Below are 21,226 nucleotides of genomic sequence, written 5' to 3' on the forward strand. Positions count from 1 at the left end.
GGGGGGGGGAGGGGGCTGGGGCCGGCTCGGGGACCCGGACGCCTGGGCCCCCTGGGGGAGAAGCGCTTCTGATTGGCTGGACGAAGCGCCCAGACGCTGGCGAGCGGCCAGCGCTGGGCCCACGTAACGCTGATTGGCTGGGCGCCCGGGAGGGGCGGTGCTGATTGGCTGGCGGCGGGCGCGGCCGGCGCTGATTGGTTGGCGGCGGAGCGAGGACATGGGCGATGCCCATTGGCCGGCGCTCGGCGGCCTCTTCCGCACCTGCGCGGAAGGAGGACGGGGCGCCCCCCCTCCTCCACGGGGAAGGTGGAGGCCACAAGATGGCGGGCGCCGCGAGGCACGCCGGGAGTTGTAGTCCCGCCCCGCCTCCCGCCGCTGGCAGCCGGGCGCCGCGCGGACTCCCGCTCCCGGCGTGCCCCGCGCGCAGGCGGCCAGCCGCCGCCACAAGATGGCGGCGCCGGCGCGCGGGGGCCGCCGGGAGTTGTAGTCCGGCGCCTCGTAACCCACCAATGGGCTCCGCGGGGAGGCGGAACTTCATTTCCCGGCGGGCCGTGCGCGCGCCGAAGTGACGTCAGCGGCGGGGCGGAGGAGGGGGGGGGGGAAGGGAAGAGAAGGGGCCGGAAGGGGAGGCCGCGCGGGTAGGCGGGGGCGCGTGGCGTCGCCTCGCGTCTCTTCGTCCGGGTCTCGCAGCCGCGGCAGCCTCGAGCGCGGGGGAGGGTCCCCGCGCGGCGCGAGCGGAGCCGCCGGCTGGTGAGACGGCGGGGAGGGGGCGAAGGGGAAAGGGAAGCAGATAACGCGGGGACGCGAGCGCGGGTGGGAGTGGGGGGGGCGGGCGCGCGCGTACGTGCGCGTGCGCCGCGGGCGACCGTTGGCCCCGGGGAGGGGGAGGGGCGGGCGCGCGGCGCGGCCGTTGGCCCGCGTGGGGGGGGGTGGGGGAGGGGCGCGGCAAGGGCCGTTCAGGAGCGGCCGTTAGGGGCGGGGGGGGCGTTTTGAGGGGGAAAACAAGGTTTTCATCGAGTTTGGGGTGCGGTTGTGAGGGAAAAGTGGGTGCGTGGAGGGGGATGGGGGAAGTTGTGAGGGGAAATGGGGTGCGGGAGGAGGTTTTTGGGGGGGAAAGTTTTTTTCAAGGAGCTTGGGGGGCAGTTGTGAGGGGAAAGTGGGTGCGTGGAGGGATTTTGGGGGGAAACAAGGTTTTCCTGGGGTTTGGGGTGCGGTTGTGAGGGAAAAGTGTGTGGGTGGAGGGAGATGGCGGAAGTTGTGAGGGGAAATGGGGTGCGGGAGAGGGTTTGGGGGGGGAAAAGTTTTTTGAAGGAGTTTGGGAGGCGGTAGTGAGGGGAAAGTGGGTGCGTGGAGGGATTTGGGGAGAGTTTTAGGGGAAAACAAAGTTTTCCTGGGGTTTGGGGTGCGGTTGTGAGGGAAAAGTGTTTAGGTGGAGGGTTTTGGGGGTAGTTTTAAGGGGAAAAAATTTTTTTCAGAGGTGCTTGGGTGCAGTTGTGAGGGAAAAGTGGGTGCGTGGAGAAGTTGGGGAGAGTTTTGGGGGAAAACAAGGTTTTCAAAGAGGTTTGGGGTGCAGTTGTGAGGAGAAAGTGGGAGCATAGAGGGTTTTGGGGGGCATTTTGAGGGGAAAAAGTTTTTCAGAGGGCTTTGGGGTGCGGCGGCGAGGTGAAAGTAGGTGTGTAGAGGATTTTGGGGAGAGTTTTAAGAGAAAACAAAGTTTTCAGAGGTGCTTGGGGTGCAGTTGTGAGGGGAAAGCAGGTGTGTGGAGAGATTTGGGGTGAGTTTTGAGGGAAAGCAAGGTTTTCAGAGCAATTTGGGATGCAGTTGTGAGGGGAAAGGGGGTGTGTGGAGGAGTTTGGGGGGAATTTTGGGGGAAAACAAGGTTTTCAAAGGGGTTTAGGGTGCAGTTGTGAAGGGAAAAGTGGGTGCGTGGAGAAGTTGAGAGTTTTGAGGGGAAAAAAGTGGTTTGAGGGCTTGGGGTGCAATTGTGACAGGAAAGTAGGGGTGTAGAGGATTTTGGGGAGAGTTTTAAGAGAAAACAAAGTTTTCAGAGGTGCTTGGGGTGCAGTTGTGAGGGGAAAGCGGGTGTGTGGAGGGATTTGGGGGGAGTTTTGAGGGAAAGCAAGGTTTTCCTGCAGTTTGGGGTGCAGTTGTGAGGGGAAAGCGGGTGTGTGGAGGAGTGAGGGAGAGTTTGGAGAGGAAGAAAGTGGTTTGAGGGCTTGGGGTGCAGTTGTGAGGGGAAAGTAAGGGTGTAGAGGGATTTGGGGTGAGTTTTGAGGGAAAACAAGGTTTTCATTGGGGTTTGGGGTGCAGTTGTGAGGGGAAAGTGGGAGCATAGAGAGTTTTGGGGGGAGTTTTGGGGAAAATTTTTCAGAGGGGTTTGGGGTGCGGTTGTGAGGGAAAAGTAATGGTGTAAAGGGATTTGGGGGGAGTTTTAGGGGAAAACAAGGTTTTCATTGGGGTTTGGGGTGCAGTTGTGAGGGGAAAGTGGGAGCATAGAGAGTTTTGGGGGGAGTTTTGGGGAAAATTTTTCAGAGGGGTTTGGGGTGCGGTTGTGAGGGAAAAGTAATGGTGTAAAGGGATTTGGGGGGAGTTTTAGGGGAAAACAAAGTTTTCATCAGGTTTGGGGTGCAGTTGTGAGGGGAAAAGTGGGTGCGTGGAGGGTTTTGGGGGGAGTTTTGGGGAAAATTTTTCAGAGGGGTTTGGGGTGCGGTTGTGAGGGAAAATTGTGTGGGTGGAGGGTTTTGGGAATTTTGGGGGAAAGCAAGGTTTTCAGAGCAATTTGGGGTGCAGTTGTGAGGGAAAAGTAGGTGTGTGGAGAAATTTGGGGAGAGTTTTGAGAGGAAAAAAGGTGGTTTGAGGGTTTGGGGTGCAGTTGTGAGGAGAAAGTGGGTGCGTGGAGGGTTTTGGGGGCGTTTTGAGGGAAAAAAGTTTTTCTAAGGGATTTGGGGTGCAGTTGTGAGGGGAAAGTGGGAGTGTGGAGGGGATGCGGGAGGAGTTTTAGGGGGAAAAAGCTTTTCAGAGTTTTTGGGGTGCAATTGTGAGGGGAAAATGGAGGATTTTGGGGGGGAAACGATTTTTCAGAGTGGTTTGGGGTGCGGTTACAAGGGGAAAAGTAGATGCGTGGAGAAGTTGGTGAGAATTTTGAGGGGAAAACAAGGTTTTCATCGGGTTTGGAGTGTAATTTTGAGGGAAAAGTGTGTGTGTGTAGGGGTTTAGGGGGAAAACGAAGTTTCCAGAGAGGTTTGGAGTGTAATTGTAAGGGAAGGTTGGACGCATGGGGGTGTTGGATAATTTTGAGGGGAAAAAATGTAGTTTGAGGGGTTTGGGGTGCAGTTGTGAGGAAAAAGTGGGTGTGCAGAGGCGTTTGGGGGGAGTTTTGGGGGAAAAAAGCTTTTTCAGAGTGGTTTGGGGTGCAGTTGTGAGGGAAAAATGGGTGTGTGGAGGGGTTTGGGGGCAGTTGAGAGGGGAACGGGGGAGTTTTGGGGGGAAAACCAAAATTTTCAGAGGGGTTTGGGGTGCAGTTGTGAGGGAAAAGTAGGTGCGTGGAGAAATTTGGGGGGAGTTTGGGGGGAAAAAAGCTTTTCAGAGGAGTTTTTGGGGTGCAGTTGTGAGGGAAAAGTAGGTGCGTGGAGAAATTTGGGGGGAGTTTTGAGGGAAAAACGCTTTTCAGAGGAGTTTTTGGGGTGCAGTTGTGAGGGGAAAGTAGGTGTGTGGAGAGGTTTGAGGAGAATTTTGAGGGGGAAAAAAGCTTTTCAGAGCACTTTTTGGAGCGCGGTTGTGAGGGAAAAGTAGGTGTGTGGAGGGATTTGGGGAGAGTTTTGGGGGAAAACAAGGTTTCCAGAGCAATTTGGAGTGCAGTTGTGAGGGAAAAGTAGGTGTGTGGAGGGATTTGGGGAGAGTTTTGAGGGAAAGCAAGGTTTTCAGAGGAGTTTTTGGGGTGCTGTTGTGAGGGAAAAGTAGGCGTGGAGGGATTAGGGGAGAATTTTGGGGGAAAACAAGGTTTTCATTGGGGTTTGGGGGTGCAGCTGTGAGGGGAAGATGGGTGCGTGGAGGGTTTTGGGGAGAGTTGTGAGGGAAAAAGGTTTTCAGCCGGGCTTGGAGCGCAGTTGCGAGGGGAGAAGCGCACGCGGAGAATTTGTTTCGGGGGCAAACGGGGCGAGCGGAGGAGTCTGGGTGTAGTTCTGAGGAGAAAACGAAGCCTGCGGGGCAAACCTCGAGGGCAAAACGGCGTTTTGATTTCTGAGGAAAGGGAAGCGGCGGCGCCCGGGGCGCCCCGGGGGCAAGGTGTTGGGGACTCTCGACCGGGGGGCGTGGGGTGCCAGGAAGGATTTGGGGCTGCGGCGGTGCGGGGGACCCACGACACACGTGGGTGACACCGAGGCCACGCTCGGGGGAGAGACGAGCTTCTCGAGGCGACGGGGAGCGGGAAGGGCTGTTAGAGGGTTACCCCCCCCCACCCCCCCACCCCGCCCCGGGTCAACGGGTTTGTCAGGGGGGAGGGGGTGGGCCCGGACGCCGGGGTCCCTGACGCCGGGGCGCCCCCCACCCCCCGCCCCCCCACCCCGCAGGCAGGCGTTGGCAGCGTCGTCGCCATGTACAATGGGATAGGGCTGCCAACGCCCCGGGGGAGCGGCACCAACGGCTACGTGCAGCGCAACCTCTCGGCCCTGCGCCACAAGAAGGAGCGGGCGGACTACAAGTCGGAGGAGGACCTGCGCAAGCTGGAGTCCAGCCTGGTGAAGAAACCCAACCAGGACATCCTGGACCACGAGCGCAAGCGCAAGGTGGAGCTGAAATGCCTCGAGCTGTCCGAGCTCATGGAGGAGCAAGGGTAAGAGGCCGCCGTCCCGGACGCCTGGGTCCTTTTCTCCTCCCGCCGCCCCCAGCCCTCACCGCCGGTTCGCCCCTCGCAGGTACGCAGAGGGCGAGATTCAGGAGAAAGTGGCCACCTTCCGCTTGATGCTGCTGGAGAAGGACGTGGCGCTGGGCAAGGAGGGCGAGCAGCCCGACCACAAGCCCACGTGAGTGTGGGGCCGTCCCGGCCCTCGTGTACTCCCCCTGGCCGCCGCGCGCGCGCCCCTGTCACCCGCCGCCCCTAACCGCGCCGGCGCCCCGCGCAGGGTGACGGAGACCCACCAGCTGGCCGAGGCGAACGAGAAGAAGAACGAGCGCCTGCGGGCCGCCTTCGGCATCAGCGACAACTACGTGGACGGCAGCTCCTTCGACCCCAACCGGCGGGCCAAGGAGGCGCCCGCCCCCCGCCCGCCGGACCCGCCCAAGGCCTTCAGGTACTGCCGTGGGGCAGGCGCGCGGGGGGCCGGCCCGGGACGCCCGTCGCGGGCCCCCGCTGAACCCTCTCGCTCTCCCCAGCCTCGCTCGAGAGTCGAGCAGCTCTAGGTCTCCATCCCCGAAGCAAAAGAAGAAGAAAAAGAAGAAAGACAGAGGAAGGTGGGTAGCGGCCGGACGCCTGGGTCCCCCCCGGACGCCTGGGTCCCCCGGGGGGGGGGGGTCTCTCGTGGGAACAACCCTGCAGACACCCGAATCGGTGCTAAAGCCGGCGATTTCGGTTGCGCCCGCAGGTCGGAGAGCCGCTCGCCCTCGCGGCGTGAGCGGAAGAAGAGCTCCAAGAAGAAGAAGCACAGGTAGGGCCGCGACGTGGGGCAGGCGGGCGGGGGGAGGGGGGGGCGCGACGTGGGGCGGGCGGGCGGTGGGGGGGGGGGCACGACGTGGGGCAGCCCCCCCACTCACCCCCCCCCCCATCCTGCTCCCTCCCTTCCCCCAGGTCCGAATCGGAGTCCAAGAAGCGGAAGCACCGGTAAGGGAGGAGGGGCGCTGGGGTTGGGTGGCGGCCGGACGTGTGGGGCGGCGGTGGGTGTGTGTGTGGGGGGGGACAGACGGACGTGTGGGGCAGCCGCGTGTGGGGCAGCTTCGCTGACGGCCTCGCTCCCCTCCCCGCTGCCCCCCCCCCCCAGGTCTCCGAGCCCCAAGAGCAAACACAAGTCCAAAGAGAAGAAGCGCAAGAGGTGAGCGCGGGGGCTCAGCGCCCCGGCAGGATGCGACCCCCCCCAAGCTGCCCCCCCCCACTCACTCACCCCCCCCGCCCCGCTCTCTCCCCAGATCCACCAGCGAGTCGACGTCGCAGAAGAGCCGCCGCGAGCGCTCTTCCTCGCCCGCTTCCTCCTCCTCCTCCGGCTCCTCCCGCAGCAGGTGAGTGGGACGCCCCAAACCCGCACCCCGGGGTGCCGCTGCCCCCCCCCCCCAAAAAAAAAGCCCCAGCGTCCTCCCCCACCGCCCGGCCTCACCCCCACCGCCCCGTCCCCCGCAGGTCCCGCAGCGCCACCGCCCCGAAGGGCCCGCCCCAGCCCCAGCGCAGCGAGACCCCCCCGCAGCAGAGAGCCGAGAGCGTCCCCAAGGCGCCCCCTGAGAAGGAGCGGTCGCCGGCCCCGGCCCCGGCGCCTCCGCCGGGCCCCGCCGAGGGCAGCGACGAGCCGGAGGTGAGCCCGGACGCCGGGGTCCGCGGGGGGGGGCAGTGTTGGGGGAGGGGGGAGCCCACCCCCATCGCCACTGCCGCCACCTCCCTCCCACCTCACTCCCGCTCTTCCTCTCTTCACCCGCAGAAACCGTCGGAGCCCCGATCCCGCTCGCCGTCGCCCCCGGCCGCCGAGCGCCCGGAGCCCGAACCGGAACCGCCCCTGACCACCGCCGCACCGCCGCCGGCTTCGCCCGCCGAGGCCGGTTCGCCCCACGCCTCCCCCGAGCCCGACCCTGCACCCGCCCCGGCGTCGCCAGAGGGGCCCCCGGCAGCCTCCCCGCCGCCCGCCAAGGCCGCGTCACCCGCCGCTGCCGCCGCCGCCGCCGACCGTCGCTCCCGTTCCGCCTCGGACAGCGGCGCCCGCTCTTCCTCCTCCTCCCCCTCGCCGCCGCCCCCCAAGCCCACCCCGGGCGGGCAGGAGAAGGCCAAAGCGGCGGCGCGCCGAGACCGTTCCAGCTCGTCTCCGGAGGCGCCGCGCCCCATCAAACCGGCGACCGCCAAACCGGCCGCCTCGTCCCGGCGCTCCACCAGCCCCGCCAAGTCCTCCAGGACCCGGTCCGGCACCAAGCGGGACAAATCGCGTTCGCGCAGCCCCCCGAGCGGCCGCCGGGGCCGCTCGCGTTCCCGCACCCCGGCCCGCCGCCGTTCCCGCACCCCGGCCCGCCGCCGTTCCCGCACCCCGGCCCGCCGCCGTTCCCGCACGCCGGCCCGCCGCCGCTCCCGCAGCCCGGCCCGCCGCGGCGCCTGGTCCCGCTCCCGCACGCCGCGCCGCGGCCGCTCCCGCTCCCGCACCCCGCTGTGGCGCCCGCCGTCCCGCAGCCCCCAGCGCTGGGCCCGCTCCCGTTCCCGCACCCCGCCCCGCTGGGGCAAATCGCGCACGCCGCCCGCCCGCCGCGCCCGCTCCCGCACCCCCCAACGCTGGGGCCGCTCCCGCTCCCGCTCGCCCCGGGGCCGCGCCTGGTCCCGGAGTCGCACCGGCGGGCGCTGGGGTCGCTCCCGCACGCCGGCCCGCCGCCGCTCCCGTTCCCGCAGCCCCGCCCGTCGCGGCCGTTCCCGCAGCCCGGCTCGCCGCGGCCGTTCCCGCTCCCGCACGCCCCGCCGCGGCCGTTCCCGCACGCCCGCCCGCCGCGGCCGCTCCGGCTCCTCGCCCACCCGCCGCAGCCGCTCCTTCTCCTCCCCCGACCGCAAGCGCCGGGCCCGGGGGACGGCGCGCCGCAGCCGCTCCGACTCCTCTCCCGACGGCAAGTCGCGACGGGCCGCCCGCCGCAGCCGCTCGGCCTCCTCGCCCCGGCCCAGGAAGAAAGCGCGAGCCTCGCCGCGCCGCAGCCGTTCCCGCACGCCGGCCCGCCGCCGCCGTCGCAGCTCCACCGCCTCGCCCGCCGCCAAGAAGAAAAGCTCCCGCTCGCCGGCCCGCCGCCGCCGCAGCCGCTCCCGCTCCTCGCCCGACCGCCGCGCCAAGTCGCGCACGCCGGCCCGCCGCAGCCGCTCCCGCTCCGCCTCGCCGCCCGCCTCCAAGACCTCGCCGGGCCGCGGCCGCTCCCCGCCCGCCGCCGAGGCGCAGTCGGGGGCCGAAGCCCAAGGGGAAGCCGCCGTCCCGCCGCCCCCGCCCGCCCGCCCCAAATGGGTGCCCATCGGCATGGCGCAGCCCGATCCGCTGCCGAATGTCGTGAAGCCGGCGCCCGGCGTCGAGGCGAAGACGGGCAGCGCCCTGCCGTCGAGCGGCCCCAAGTGGGTGCCCATTCCGGCGCAGCCGGAAAGCCCACTGCCGACGGGCGTCTCGAAAGCAACAGCCCTCGCGGAGGCGAAATCGGGAACGCCGTCGCAGCAGAGCCTGCCTAAGGCCATGCCGGCAACACCGTCGCACCAGGGCTTACCGAAATCGCTGCCCATTGAGGCGAGATTGACGCTACTGTCGCAGCAGAGCCTGCCGAAGGCCATGCCTGTTGTTGAGCCGAGATTGGTGGCACAGTTGCAGCAGAGCCTGCCCAAGGCCATGCCTGTTGTTGAGGCGAGACTGACAGCACCGTCGCAGCAGTGTCTGCCCAAGGCCATGCCTGTTGTTGAGCCGAGATCGGCCACACCGTCGCAGCCGAGCCTGCCCAAGGCCATGCCTGTTGTTGACTCGAAATTGGCAACAGCGTCGCAGCAGAGCCTGCCCAAAGCCATGCCTGCTGTCGAGCCAAGATTGGCAACACCGTCACAGCCGAGCCTACCCAAGGCCATGCCTGTTGTTGACTCGAAATTGGCAGCACAGTCACAGCCGAGCCTACCCAAGGCCATGCCTGTTGTTGACTCGAAATTGGCAGCACAGTCACAGCCGAGCCTACCCAAGGCCATGCCTGTTGTTGACTCGAAATTGGCAGCACAGTCGCAGCCGAGCCTGCCCAAGGCCATGCCTGTTGTTGACTCGAAATTGGCAGCACAGTCGCAGCCGAGCCTGCCCAAGGCCATGCCTGTTGTTGACTCGAAATTGGCAGCACAGTCGCAGCCAAGCCTGCCAAAGGCCATGCCTGTTGTTGAGCCAAGATTGGCAACACCATCACAGCAGAGCCTACCAAAGGCCATGCCTGTTGTTGACTCAAAATTAGCAACAGCCTCACAACCGAGCCTGCCCAAGGCCATGCCTGTTGTCGAGCCAAGATTGGCAACACCATCGCAGCCGAGCCTGCCCAAGGCGATGCCTGTTGTTGACTCGAAATTAGCCGCACTGTCGCAGTCGAGCCTGCCCAAGGCCATGCCTGTTGTTGAGCCAAGATTGGCAACAGCGTCACAGCAGAGCCTGCCCAAGGCCATGCCTGTTGTCGAGCCGAGATTGGCAACACCGTCGCAGCCGAGCCTGCCCAAGGCCATGCCTGTTGTCGAGGTGAAGTCGCCCACACCGTCGCAGCAGAGCCTACCAAAGGCAATGCCTGTTGTCGAGGTGAAATCGGCAACTCCATCGCAGCCGAGCCTGCCTAAAGCAATGCCTGTTGTTGACTTGAAATCAGCCACACCGTCGCAGCCGAGCCTGCCTAAAGCAATGCCTGTTGTTGACTTAAAACCAGCAACACCGTCGCAGCCGAGCCTACCGAAGGCGATGCCTGTTGTCGAGCCAAGATTGGCAACACCGTCACAGCAGAGCCTGCCCAAGGCCATGCCTGTTGTCGAGGTGAAATCGGCGACACCGTCACCGCAGACCTTGCCAAAGGCAATGCCTGTTGTCGAGGTGAAATCTGCAACACCATCACAACCGAGCCTGCCGAAGGCCATGCCTGTTGTCGAGCCAAGATTGGCAACACCGTCGCAGCCGAGCCTGCCGAAGGCGATGCCTGTTGTCGAGGCGAGAGTGGCAACGCCGTCTCAGCAGAGCCTGCCGAAGGCCATGCCTGTTGTTGAGCCAAGATTGGCAACACCGTCACAGCTGAGCCTGCCCAAGGCCATGCCTGTTGTCGAGCCAAGATTGGCAACAGCGTCACAGCAGAGCCTGCCCAAAGCAATGCCCGTTGTCGAGGTGAAGTCAGCAACGCCGTCGCAGCAGAGTCCGCCAAAGGCAACGCCTGATGAGGTGAAGTCAGCAACGCCGTCGCAGCAGAGTCCGCCAAAGGCAACGCCTGATGAGGTGAAATCGGCCACACCGTCGCAGCAGAGCCCACCAAAGGCAACGCCCGATGAGGTGAAATCGGCCACACCGTCGCAGCAGAGCTTGCCCAAAGCAATGCCTGTTGTCGAGGTGAAGTCAGCAACACCGTCAGAGCAGAGCCTCCCAAATGCAGTGCCTGTTGTCGAGGTGAAATCCGCAACACCGTCTCAGCAGAGCCTGCCCAAAGCAATGCCTGTTGTCGAGGCAAGATTGGCAACACCGTCACAGCAGAGCCTGCCCAAAGCAATGCCTGTTGTCGAGATGAAATCGGGAACCCCGTCGCAGCAGAGCCTCACAAAACCAGCGCCCACCGTCGAGGTGAAATCGGCAAGCCCCCTTCCCCAGAGCCAGTCGAAACCAACACCCGTCACAACAGCACAGGCGGCCGCTCCGCCGTGCCAGAGCCCCTCCAAACCAGTGCCCGTCGTGGTGACACAGCCGGCACCTCCGCCAGGGCAGAGCCTCCCGAAACCGCCGCCTGTTGCCACAGCCCAGCCAGGCCTGAGCCCCTCGAAACCATCACCCGTTGTGACAGCACAGCCGGCGAGCTCTGCCACGCCGCCGGTTGTGGAGATGAAACCGGAGCCGCCCCTCGGGCAGAGCCACTCGCCGCCCGCGTCTCCCGCCGCCGCGGTGAAGCCGGGATCGCCGCCCGCCGTCCTCGCGCCCTCCGGCTCCCCCGGAAAAGCGCAGCGGGCGCGCCGGAGCCGCTCCCGCTCGCCGGAAAAATCACAGGTGGAGCCCAGCGAGAAGCTGCAGCGGCGCAGCCGCTCCCGCTCGCCGGTGCCTGCCGAACCGCCGCGCCTGAGCCGGGCTCCGGAGCCTTCCGCCGCCTGTCCCTGTCCCATGGAGGAGTCCGGAGCGGCCGAGCCTTCGGCCTCGCCGGGCCGCGGGCGCTCCCGCTCGCCCCCCGTGCTGGAGAAGATGGCGCCGGAAAAAGGCACCCTGCATGACGGCACGGCCCCACCGCCTCCTCCGTCTCCGGCGCCCGAGAAGCCGCGTTCTTCATCCTCCTCGTCCTCGTCCTCCTCCTCCTCGTCTTCATCCTCCTCGTCCTCTTCCTCATCCAGCCCCCCAGCGCCCGCCGAGGAGGCCGCCAAGATGGAGACGACGGCCGCCCCCGAGGATCCTGCCGCCGCCGCTGCCGCCGCGTCCCCCGGTGCCGCCGCCGCTGCCGCCCCACCACCCCGTGCCCCCAAGGAGAAGCGGAGCTCTTCCTCCTCGTCCTCCTCGTCCTCCTCGTCTTCGTCCTCGTCCTCCTCCTCCTCCTCGGACTCCGACTCCAGCTCCAGCTCCTCCGAATCGGGGCCCCCCTCGCCGGCCGCCCCGGCCCCCGAAGGCGACGCGGCGCAGAGAGAGTGAGGTTCCTGCCCCCGCCGCGGTCCCCCGTGCCACCCCCTCTTTCCCCCCCCCGGGACCCCTGTGCCACCCTCTTCCCCCCCCCCCCCCCGGGACCCCTGGGGTAGTGTCATCTCCCAGGACCCCCATGACACCCCCTCCGTCCCCTTGGGAGGGTGTCACTCCCTGGGACCCCTGTGCCACCACCTCCATCCTGCCCCCCCAGGACCCCTGTGCCACCTCTTCCATCCCCCCTGGGACAGTGTCACCTCCCGGGACCCCCATGCCACCCTCTTGGTCACCCCCAGGGTAGTGTCACCTCCCGGGACCCCCATGCCACCCTCTTGGTCACCCCCAGAGTAGTGTCACCTCCCGGGACCCCCATGACACCCCCTCCGTCCCCTTGGGAGGGTGTCACTCCCTGGGACCCCTGTGCCACCACCTCCATCCCCCCTGGGACAGTATCACCCCCTGGGAACCCCATGCCACCCCCCGGGACCCCTGTGCCACCCCCTCTTCCCCCCCCCAACCCCCCCCCCCAAGGCCCTTGTGCCACCCTCAGCGTCACCCCTTTGGGACCCCCGTGCCACCCCCTCTGGAATGGCATCACACTCATGGGACCCCCATGCCACCATCTTGGTCACCCCAGGACAGTGTCCCCTCCCTGGGACTCCCGTGCCACCCCCTCCGTCTCCCCAGGACCCTTATGCCACCCTCTTGGTCACCCTGGAACAGTGTCCCCACCTCCCCACCCCTCCGTCCCCCTGGGACCCCCTGTGCCACCCCCTTGCTCACTCTGGGCTGTTGGCACCCAAGGGACAGCCCTAGGGTGACCTTTGCCACCCCTTCGCTCACCCTGGGGTGTCGTCAACCCCCCCCCCCCCGGATCTGCCAGTGCCACCCCCTAAGCGTCCCTGGGGTGTCGTGTCACCGTGGCTTCACCCCAGGGCCATCTGCCGGGTCCCCAGTGCCACCCCCTCGGTCCCCTCTGGGGTGTCGTCCCCGCGCGGGGTCACCCTGCCGGGGCCCCACTCCTGCCCTGCTGCCTCCCGCTGCAGGTCGGTGTCCCTGCCGCCTGTCCCCAGCCCCATGTCTCTTGGGGAGTCACCTGTAGGGGCCCTTCTGCCCCATGGCCCCTGGGGTGTCCCGCCCCCTGGGTCACCCCCTTCCCCCAGGGGGTGCACCGTGGGGTGTCTCGTCCCCTGGGTTTTGTTCCCTCTGGGGGGTGTCACCCCTCGGTGCCCCCCTTCCCCCCCAGCGATGTCGTCCCCTGGAGGTGTCACCCCTCCATGTTCCCTGGAGTTGTCACCCCCTGACCCCCCACCCCCGTATCCCCCAGGGGTGTTGTCTCCTGGCATCCTGCGTCCCCTGGGGGTGTTGTTCCCTGTGTTCCCTGGAGCTGTCGCCCCCCGGCACCCTGCATTCCCTGGGGTTGTCACCCCTCTGGAAGTGTCACCCCCCATAGCTCCGTGTTCCCTGGGGGTGTCATCCCCTGGGGGGGTGGGTTCACCCCCTGGCGCCCTGCATCCCCCGGGCGTGTCACCCCCTGGCACCCCGCGTCCCCCGAGGGTGTCATCCCTTGGCACCCTGTGTTCCCTGGGGCTGTCGTCCCCTGGAGGTGCCACTCCCTGGCGCCCCACGTCCCCTGAGGGAGTTGTCCTCTGGGGGTGTCACCCCTGGGTGCCCGATGTCCCCTGGGGGTGGTGTCCCCTGAAAGTGTCACCCCCTGGCGCCCCGCATTCCCTGGAGGTGTCACGCCCCCTCTGTCAGTGTCGTCTGCTGAGTCTTGCGGGGGTGTCACCCCCGGCACCCCATGTCCCCTGGGGGTGGTGTCCCCCAGGTGCCCCACGTCCCGTGGGTGTGTTGTCCCCCAGAAGCGTCACCTCCAGGTGCCCTGTGTCCCCTGGGGCTGTTGTCCCCCGGAAGTGTCACCCCTGGGCGCCCCACGTCCCCTGGGGGTGGTGTACCCCGGGTGCTCCAGGTCCCCTGGGGCTGTTGTCCCCCGGAAGCGTCACCCCTGGGCGCCCCACGTCCCCTGGGGGTGGTGTACCCCGGGTGCTCCAGGTCCCCTGGGGCTGTTGTCCCCTGGAAGCGTCACCCCTGGGTGCCCCACGTCCCCTGGGGGTGGTGTACCCCGGGTGCTCCATGTCCCCTGGGGCTGTTGTCCCCCAGAAGCGTCACCCCTGGACGCCCCACGTCCCCTGGGGGTGGTGTACCCCCAGAAGTGTCACTTCTTGGCGCTGCATGTCTCCTGGGGGTGGTGTCCCCTGGGTGTCCCATGTCCCTTGAGGGTGTTGTGCTTCGAAAGTGTCACCCCCGGCACCCCCCATGCCTCAGGGGTGTCACGCCCCCCCCGACTGTCACCTGCTGCGTCCCCTGGGGGTGTCATCCCCCTGCGTCCCCTGGGGGTGTCATCCCCTGGGGGTGTCATCCCCTGGTGCCCCGTGTCCCCTGGGGGTGTTGTCCCCCAAAAGTGTCACCCCTGGGCACCCCATGTCCCCTGGGGGTGGTGTACCCCTGGACACCCCACGTCCCCTGGGGGTGTTGTACCCCCAGAAGTGTCACCCCCGGGCACCCCACGTCCCCTGGGGGTGGTGTACCCCTGGACGCCCCACGTCCCCTGGGGGTGTTGTACCCCCAGAAGTGTCACCCCCGGGCACCCCACGTCCCCTGGGGGTGGTGTATCCCTGGACGCCCCACGTCCCCTGGGGGTGTTGTACCCCCAGAAGTGTCACCCCCGGGCACCCCACGTCCCCTGGGGGTGGTGTATCCCTGGACACCCCACGTCCCCTGGGGGTGTTGTACCCCCAGAAGTGTCACCCCCGGGCACCCCACGTCCCCTGGGGGTGGTGTACCCCTGGACGCCCCACGTCCCCTGGGGGTGTTGTACCCCCAGAAGTGTCACCCCCGGGCACCCCACGTCCCCTGGGGGTGGTGTACCCCTGGACACCCCACGTCCCCTGGGGGTGTTGTACCCCCAGAAGTGTCACCCCCGGGCACCCCACGTCCCCTGGGGGTGGTGTATCCCTGGACGCCCCACGTCCCCTGGGGGTGTTGTACCCCCAGAAGTGTCACCCCCGGGCACCCCACGTCCCCTGGGGGTGGTGTATCCCTGGACACCCCACGTCCCCTGGGGGTGGTGTACCCCCAGAAGTGTCACCCCCCGGCACCCCACGTCCCCTGGGGGTGGTGTACCCCTGGACACCCCACGTCCCCTGGGGGTGTTGTACCCCCAGAAGTGTCACCCCTGGGCACCCCACGTCCCCTGGGGGTGGTGTACCCCTGGACACCCCACGTCCCCTGGGGGTGTTGTACCCCCAGAAGTGTCACCCCGGGCACCCCACGTCCCCTGGGGGTGGTGTATCCCTGGACGCCCCACGTCCCCTGGGGGTGTTGTACCCCCAGAAGTGTCACCCCGGGCACCCCACGTCCCCTGGGGGTGGTGTATCCCTGGACACCCCACGTCCCCTGGGGGTGTTGTACCCCCAGAAGTGTCACCCCCCCGGCACCCCACGTCCCCTGGGGGTGGTGTACCCCTGGACACCCCACGTCCCCTGGGGGTGTTGTACCCCCAGAAGTGTCACCCCGGGCACCCCACGTCCCCCAGGGGTGTCACCCCCTGGCACCCCACATTCCCTGGGGACGTCACGCCCCCTCTGACATTGTCACCCACCACGTCCCCCGGGGCTGTCACACCCCCTCCCCCCCGACGCCCCGCGTCCCCAGGGGATGTCGTCGCCCCGCGTCCCCAAGGGGTGTCATCCTGGGGTGGGGGGTGGGGGTGTCACCCCCTGGCGCCTCGTGTTCCCCGGCGGCGGCGTCCCCTGGGCGCGTCACCCGCCCCGGGCGCCCCGCCGCTGACACCGCCGTCCGTCCCCCCCCCCCGCAGGCCCGGCAGCTCGTCGCCGACGGCGCAGGCCCGCGAGGGCCGCGCCCTGGCCGTCACCCGGCGCAAGCGGCGCTCCCGCAGCTCCAGCTCCAGCTCCAGCAGCTCCTCGTCCTCCTCCTCCTCCTCCTCTTCCTCCTCCTCCTCCTCCTCCTCCAGCTCCTCGTCGTCCTCCTCCTCCTCCTCCAGCTCCTCGTCGTCCTCCTCCTCCTCCTCCAGCTCCTCCTCCTCCTCGGCGCCCGCCGCCACCGCTGCCGCGGCGCCCCCCGGCCCCAAGGCAGCCGCCCGGAAGGCCTCGCCCCAGCGCACACGGTACACGGAGCCCTCCCCCGCCACGGCCCTCCCCCGGACGCCGGGGTCCCCCCAACCCCGCACCGGCGTCGGCGGTTCCCCCGCCCCCCGCACCGGCGTCGGCGGTTCGCCCTCGCCCGGCCCGGCTCCCGACGCGGGGGAGGGGGGCACCCCGACACCCCAAACGCCACCCGCCGCTTCTCCCCTCCCGCTTGGGTCCTCTCCCGCGCTTCCCGGGGCGGGCGCCTCTCCCCGGACACCTGGGCCCTCCTCCTCTGTTCCCGAGGTGGGTGGGGGGGACCCCGGCCCGGCTCCCGCGGCGGCTCCCGAAGCGGGTGGCGGCGGCGACGGGCTCCCTCCCCCGGCGCCCGGTTCCTCGACTCCCCAAGCGGGCGGGGGCGGGGAACCCTCCCGGACGCCTGGGCCCCCGGCTCCCGAAACGGGTGGGACGGGCTCCGCGGCGGTTGACTCGGCTTCCCTCCCGGCTCCCGCCGTCACCACCTCTTCCTCCCCGCAAACACCCTCCTCCTCGACTCCCGCCCCGGCCTCGGCCGGGACGCCTGGGCCCACGCCTTCCCCGGCTCCCGCTGCGGCCGCCTCTGCCGGCGCCCAGACCCCCGGCTCCTCCGCCCCTCCCCGGGCTCCGGGGGCGGGGGGCGCTGCCCGGACGCCCGGGCCCTCGGCCGCACCTCGGGCTCCCGGTACCGCGAGCGTTCCCCGGACACCTGGGTCCTTGTTATCCCTGACGCCGGGGAGGGGGACGGGGGGATTACCCCGGACGCCTGGGTCCCTGCTTTCCCTCACGCCGGGAAGGGTGGTGCGTGCGTCTCCCCGGACGCCTGGGTCCTTGCTTTCCCTCACGCCCGGCAGGGGCATAGGCGGTTCCCCTCGCGCTCCCTTCCCCCTCCTTCCCGGCCGGAGCGGCGTGAACAGCTTCGCCCGGACGCCTGGGTCCCCTTTCCTCTCGACGCCCGCCAGGAACGTGGGGGGCGGCGGCTGTTTCCCCCGCACGCCCGGGTCCCCTTTCCTTTCGGCGCCGGGCAGGGGCGTCGGCGGTTTCCCCGCCGGACGCCTGGGTCCCTGTATCCACCGGCTCCAGGGAAACATGGGCATGGGCTGTCCCGGACGCCTGGGCTCCTGTATCCACCGGCTCCAGGGCAACATGGGGATGGGGTGCCCCGGACGCCTGGGCTCCTGTATCCACCGGCTCCAGGGCAACGTGGGCATGGGGTGCTCCGGTCGCCTGGGCTCCTGCTACCACCGCCTCCAGGGAAGCATGGGCGCCACCGGTTCCCGCTCGCCCTTTGCCGTGACCCCCGCCATGGCGGCGGCTAACACCTCCCGCCTCGCCTCCTCCCAGTACGCCGCCGGCGCCTCCCAGTACGCCGCCGGCGCCAACAACATGGCCGGCGCCTCCCAGTACGCCGCCGCCAACATGGCCGGCGCCTCCCAGTACGCCGCCGCGGCCGCCGGCCCGGCGGCCCAGATGACTCCTTACCAGTACGGCGTGGCCTCGGCCGCTGGCGGGGGCGCCGCCGCCGCCTCCCAGTACGCCATGGGCGCCGGCGCCTCCCAGTACGCCGCCGGCGCCTCCCAGTACGCCATGGCTTCCGGCACCGGCATGGCCGCCTCCCAGTACGCCGTGGCCTCGGGCGCCGGCATGGCCGCCTCCCAGTACGCCGTGGCCTCGGGCGCCGGCGCCACCCAACTGGCCGCCGCCCAGTACGCGGCCACGGGCGCCGGCGCCTCCCAGTACGCCCTGGCGGCGGGCGCCGGCGCCTCCCAGTACGCGGCGGCGGCGGGCGCCGGCGCCTCCCAGTACGCGGCGGGCGCCGACGCCTCCCAGTACGCCCTGGCCTCGGGCGCGGCGGGCGCCGACGCCTCCCAGTACGCGGCCGGCGCCTCCCAGTACGCCGCCGGCGCCTCCCAGTACGCCGCCGGCGCCTCCCAGTACGCCGCCGACGCCTCCCAGTACGGCGCCCAGTACGGCGCCTGGGGCGACGCCACCCAGGACGCCTGGGCCTCCACGGGCGCCGTGGCCGGCGGCGTCAGCTGGGGCTCCTGGGTGTCCCCCGCCCCCTAAGTGCCGCCGCGCTCGGACGCCTGGGCCCCCCCCCGCCCGCCTTGCCCCCCACCCTCCCCCAAATGTCTCCCCCCACCCCCCCCCGCCGGAAGTGGAGTGACTTCGCGCGGGACTCGCGTCTGCCCCCCACGGCCCGGCTGCCGCCGTCCCCCCCCCAGGGAGCGCCGCAGGTGAGCAGCCCCCGTGGGGCGCGAGCCGTGGGGCGGGCGTTGGGGGGCAGAGCCGTAGGGGCTGGAAGGTGGACGTTGCGCGTTCGTCGGGGGGTGGAGCTGTGGGGGGCCGTGGGGCGGGCGTTGCGTTCATTGGGGGGCAGACGTGGGTGTTGGGGGGCAGGTCTTTAGGGGCCGTGGGATGTTCGTTGGGGGGCAGAGCTGTGGGGGCCGTGGGGCAGATGTGGGTGTTGGGGGGCAGGTCTATAGGGGCCGTGGGGCGTTCGTTGGGGGGCAGACGTGGGTGTTGGGGGGCAGGTCTTTAGGGGCCATGGGGCATTCGTTGGGGGGCAGAGCTGTGGGGGGCCGTAGGGCAGACGTGGGTATTGGGGGGCAGGTCTTTAGTGGCCGTGGGGCGTTCGTTGGGGGGCAGAGCTGTGGGGGCCGTGGGGCGGGTGTTGCATTTGTTGGGGGGCAGAGGTATGGGGGCCATGGGGCAGACGTGGGTATTGGGGGGCAGGTCTTTAGGGGCCGTGGGGCGTTCGTTGGGGGGCAGAGCTGTGGGGGGCCGTGGGGCAGACGTGGGTATTGGGGGGCAGGTCTTTAGGGGCCGTGGGGCGTTCGTTGGGGGGCAGAGCTGTGGGGGGCCGTGGGGCAGACGTGGGTATTGGGGGGCAGGTCTTTAGGGGCCGTGGGGCGTTCGTTGGGGGGCAGAGCTGTGGGGGCCGTGGGGCGGGTGTTGCATTTGTTGGGGGGCAGAGGTATGGGGGCCATGGGGCAGACGTGGGTATTGGGGGGCAGGTCTTTAGGGGCCGTGGGGCGTTCGTTGGGGGGCAGAGCTGTGGGGGGCCGTGGGGCAGACGTGGGTATTGGGGGGCAGGTCTTTAGGGGCCGTGGGGCGTTCGTTGGGGGGCAGAGCTGTGGGGGGCCGTGGGGCAGACGTGGGTATTGGGGGGCAGGTCTTTAGGGGCCGTGGGGCGTTCGTTGGGGGGCAGAGCTGTGGGGGGGCGTGGGGCGGGTGTTGCATTTGTTGGGGGGCAGAGGTATGGGGGCCATGGGGCAGACGTGGGTGTTGGGGGGCAGGTCTGTAGGGGCCTTGGGGCGGGCGTTGGGGGCGGAGCTGTGGAGGCAGTGGGGCAGACATGGCATTCGCTATGGGGCAGATCTACAGGGGCCGTGGGGCAGGCGTTGGGCAGGTCTATAGGGGCCGTGGGGCGGGTGTCGCGTTCGTTGTGGGGTGGACGTGGCAGTCTTTGGGCAGCTCTATAGGGGCTGTGGGGCAGACATTGCGCTTGTTGTGGGGCGGACATGGCAGTGGTTGGGGGGCAGCTCTATAGGGGCCGTGGGGCAGACGTGGCGGTCGTTGTGGGGCAGACGCGGCGGTCGTTAGGGGGCAGCTCTATAGGGCCCGTGGGGCGGACGGTGCGTTCATTGGTGGGGGGGAGGTCCAGCAGTTGCCGTGGGGCAGAAGTTTGGGGGGGGCTCACTTGGGGGGCAGGTTAGCGGGGGACTCGGGGTGCGCGAGCGCCCTAATTGGGGGGCAGATGTGGGGGGCCGGGGGGGGCGGCACTGGGCATGTGTTGGTGGGGAGGCTGCCGTGGGGCTGGTGGGGGAGGGCGCAAGGGTGTGGGGCTGATGGGGCAGGTTGACGGGGTGCAGATGTGGGGCTGGGGGGGTAGCTGTGGGGCCGGGGGTATAGGTGTGGGGTGACAAGTGTAGGTGTGGGGCTGGGGGTGCAAATGTGGGGCTGGTAGTGGGGCTGGGGGGGTGTAGGTGTGGGGCTGCGGGTGTAGCTGTGGGGGCTGCGGCTGTAGCTGTGGGGCTGGGGGTAGGTGGGGCTGAAGGGTGTAGCTGTGGGGCTGGGGGTAGGTGGGGCCGAAGGGTGTAGCTGTGGGGGCTGCGGCTGTAGCTGTGGGGCTGGGGGGGGGTGTAAGGAAGGGCCTGTGGGTGTAGCTGTGGGGCTGCAGCTGTAGCTGTGGGGTTGACAAGAGGGGCTGAGAGGGGTGTAGGTATAGGCCTGTGGGTGTAGCTGTGGGGCTGCGGCTGTAGCTGTGGGGCTGACAAGAGGGGCTGGGAGGGGTGTAGGTATAGGCCTGTGGGTGTAGCTGTGGGGCTGGCGGGCGGAGGGCCGCGGTTGTAGCTGTGGGGCTGACAAGAGGGGCTGGGAGGGGTGTAGGTAGAGGCCTGCGGGTGTAGCTATGGGGCTGGCGGGCGGAGGGCCACGGTTGTAGCTGTGGGGCCGCGGCTGTAGCTGTGGGGCAGGTTGGGGGGGGGGGCGGGAGCCGGACCCGCCGCCGAGCGGGCGCCGCCGGAGCGCAGCGCCGCCGTGGGGCAGAGCACCCTCCCCCCGCCACCGCCGCCACCACCGCCGCCGCCGCCGTGGGGCAGGAGTGGGGAGGGGGGGGCGGGGCCGCCGTGGGGCAGGGGCGCCGTGGGGCGGCGCTCACCCCTGTCCCCGCAGGCTGCCGGCCGCGCCGAGGATCCAGCCGCTGCCCGGGGCGCCCGGCCTGGCGGTAGGTGTGGGGCAGCGCCGTGGGGCAGCGCCGTGGGGCTGGACTCCTCCCCCTCCCTCCCTTCCCCCCTGCCTTCCTCTTCTCTTGCAGCTCCCGGGAGCCCGGCCCCGCCCCCTCCCCCCAAGCCCCGCCCCCTCCCCCCAAGCCCCGCCCCCTCCCCCGGCCCCGCCCCCTTCTCTGTGCGTTTTACAGATAAAAGTGAAAAGGCCCCAATGGCGTCGGCGAGGGTGTGGTCTCTGGGGGGCGGGGCTGGCGGGCAGGGGGCGGGGCTTGCCGGCAAGGAGGGGTGGGGCCGGCGGGAGGGGGCGGGGATGGGGGGTGTGTGTGAGCCTCCCCCGAGGGGGGGTGGTCCAGGGGAGGGAGGGAGGGAGGGAGCTGCCCCCCAACTGGGACCCCCAGCGCCCCACTGGGACCCACATCCTGCCCCATGGGACCCCCAGCGCCACACTGGGACCCCACTGGGACCCACATCCCGCCCCATGGGACCCCCAGCGCCCCACTGGGACCCCACTGGGACCCACATCCTGCCCCATGGGACCCCTGGGACACCCAGCGCCCCACTGGGACCCACATCCCGCCCCATGGGATTCCCCATGACCCCCCAGCACCCCACTGGGACCCACATTCTGCCCCATGGGACCCCCAGAACCCCTAGCGCCCGACTGGGACCCCACTGGGACCCACATCCTGCCCCATGGGACCCCCGGGACACCCAGCGCCCCACTGGGACCCACATCCTGCCCCATGGGACCCCCGGGACCGCCAGTGCCCCACTGGGACCCCACTGGGACCCACATCCCGCCCCATGGGATCCC

At 69.0% G+C, this 21,226-nt stretch overlaps 2 protein-coding genes across 6 annotated transcripts; both read left to right on the top strand.

Moving 5' to 3' along the window:
- Positions 1-562: 562 nt before the first annotated feature.
- Positions 563-17,129, top strand: SRRM2 (serine/arginine repetitive matrix 2). Of its 5 annotated transcripts, none has more exons than XM_068923192.1 (13): positions 563-750; positions 4,569-4,831; positions 4,914-5,021; positions 5,121-5,288; positions 5,371-5,448; positions 5,580-5,642; positions 5,783-5,815; positions 5,973-6,023; positions 6,118-6,207; positions 6,326-6,494; positions 6,618-11,509; positions 15,379-15,687; positions 16,766-17,129. In XM_068923192.1, exons 2-13 carry the CDS (start codon positions 4,593-4,595, stop codon positions 16,977-16,979), a joined length of 6,414 nt encoding a protein of 2,137 aa, XP_068779293.1. In that variant the 5' UTR covers positions 563-750; positions 4,569-4,592; the 3' UTR covers positions 16,980-17,129. The 5 variants fall into 5 exon arrangements, with proteins under 5 accessions (XP_068779293.1, XP_068779294.1, XP_068779297.1 ...); XM_068923193.1 differs by having other exon boundaries at positions 16,823-17,129; XM_068923194.1 differs by having other exon boundaries at positions 588-750; positions 4,653-4,831.
- LOC138063523 (antifreeze protein Maxi-like) lies at positions 16,988-17,749 on the top strand. Its single transcript, XM_068923139.1, has one exon. The coding sequence runs from the start codon at positions 16,988-16,990 to the stop codon at positions 17,747-17,749; it is 762 nt and encodes a 253-aa protein (XP_068779240.1).
- The last annotated feature ends 3,477 nt before the right edge of the window (positions 17,750-21,226 follow it).

The sequence above is a fragment of the Struthio camelus genome, chromosome 32 (assembly GCF_040807025.1).
Source record: "Struthio camelus isolate bStrCam1 chromosome 32, bStrCam1.hap1, whole genome shotgun sequence".
NCBI classification, from domain to species: domain Eukaryota; kingdom Metazoa; phylum Chordata; class Aves; order Struthioniformes; family Struthionidae; genus Struthio; species Struthio camelus.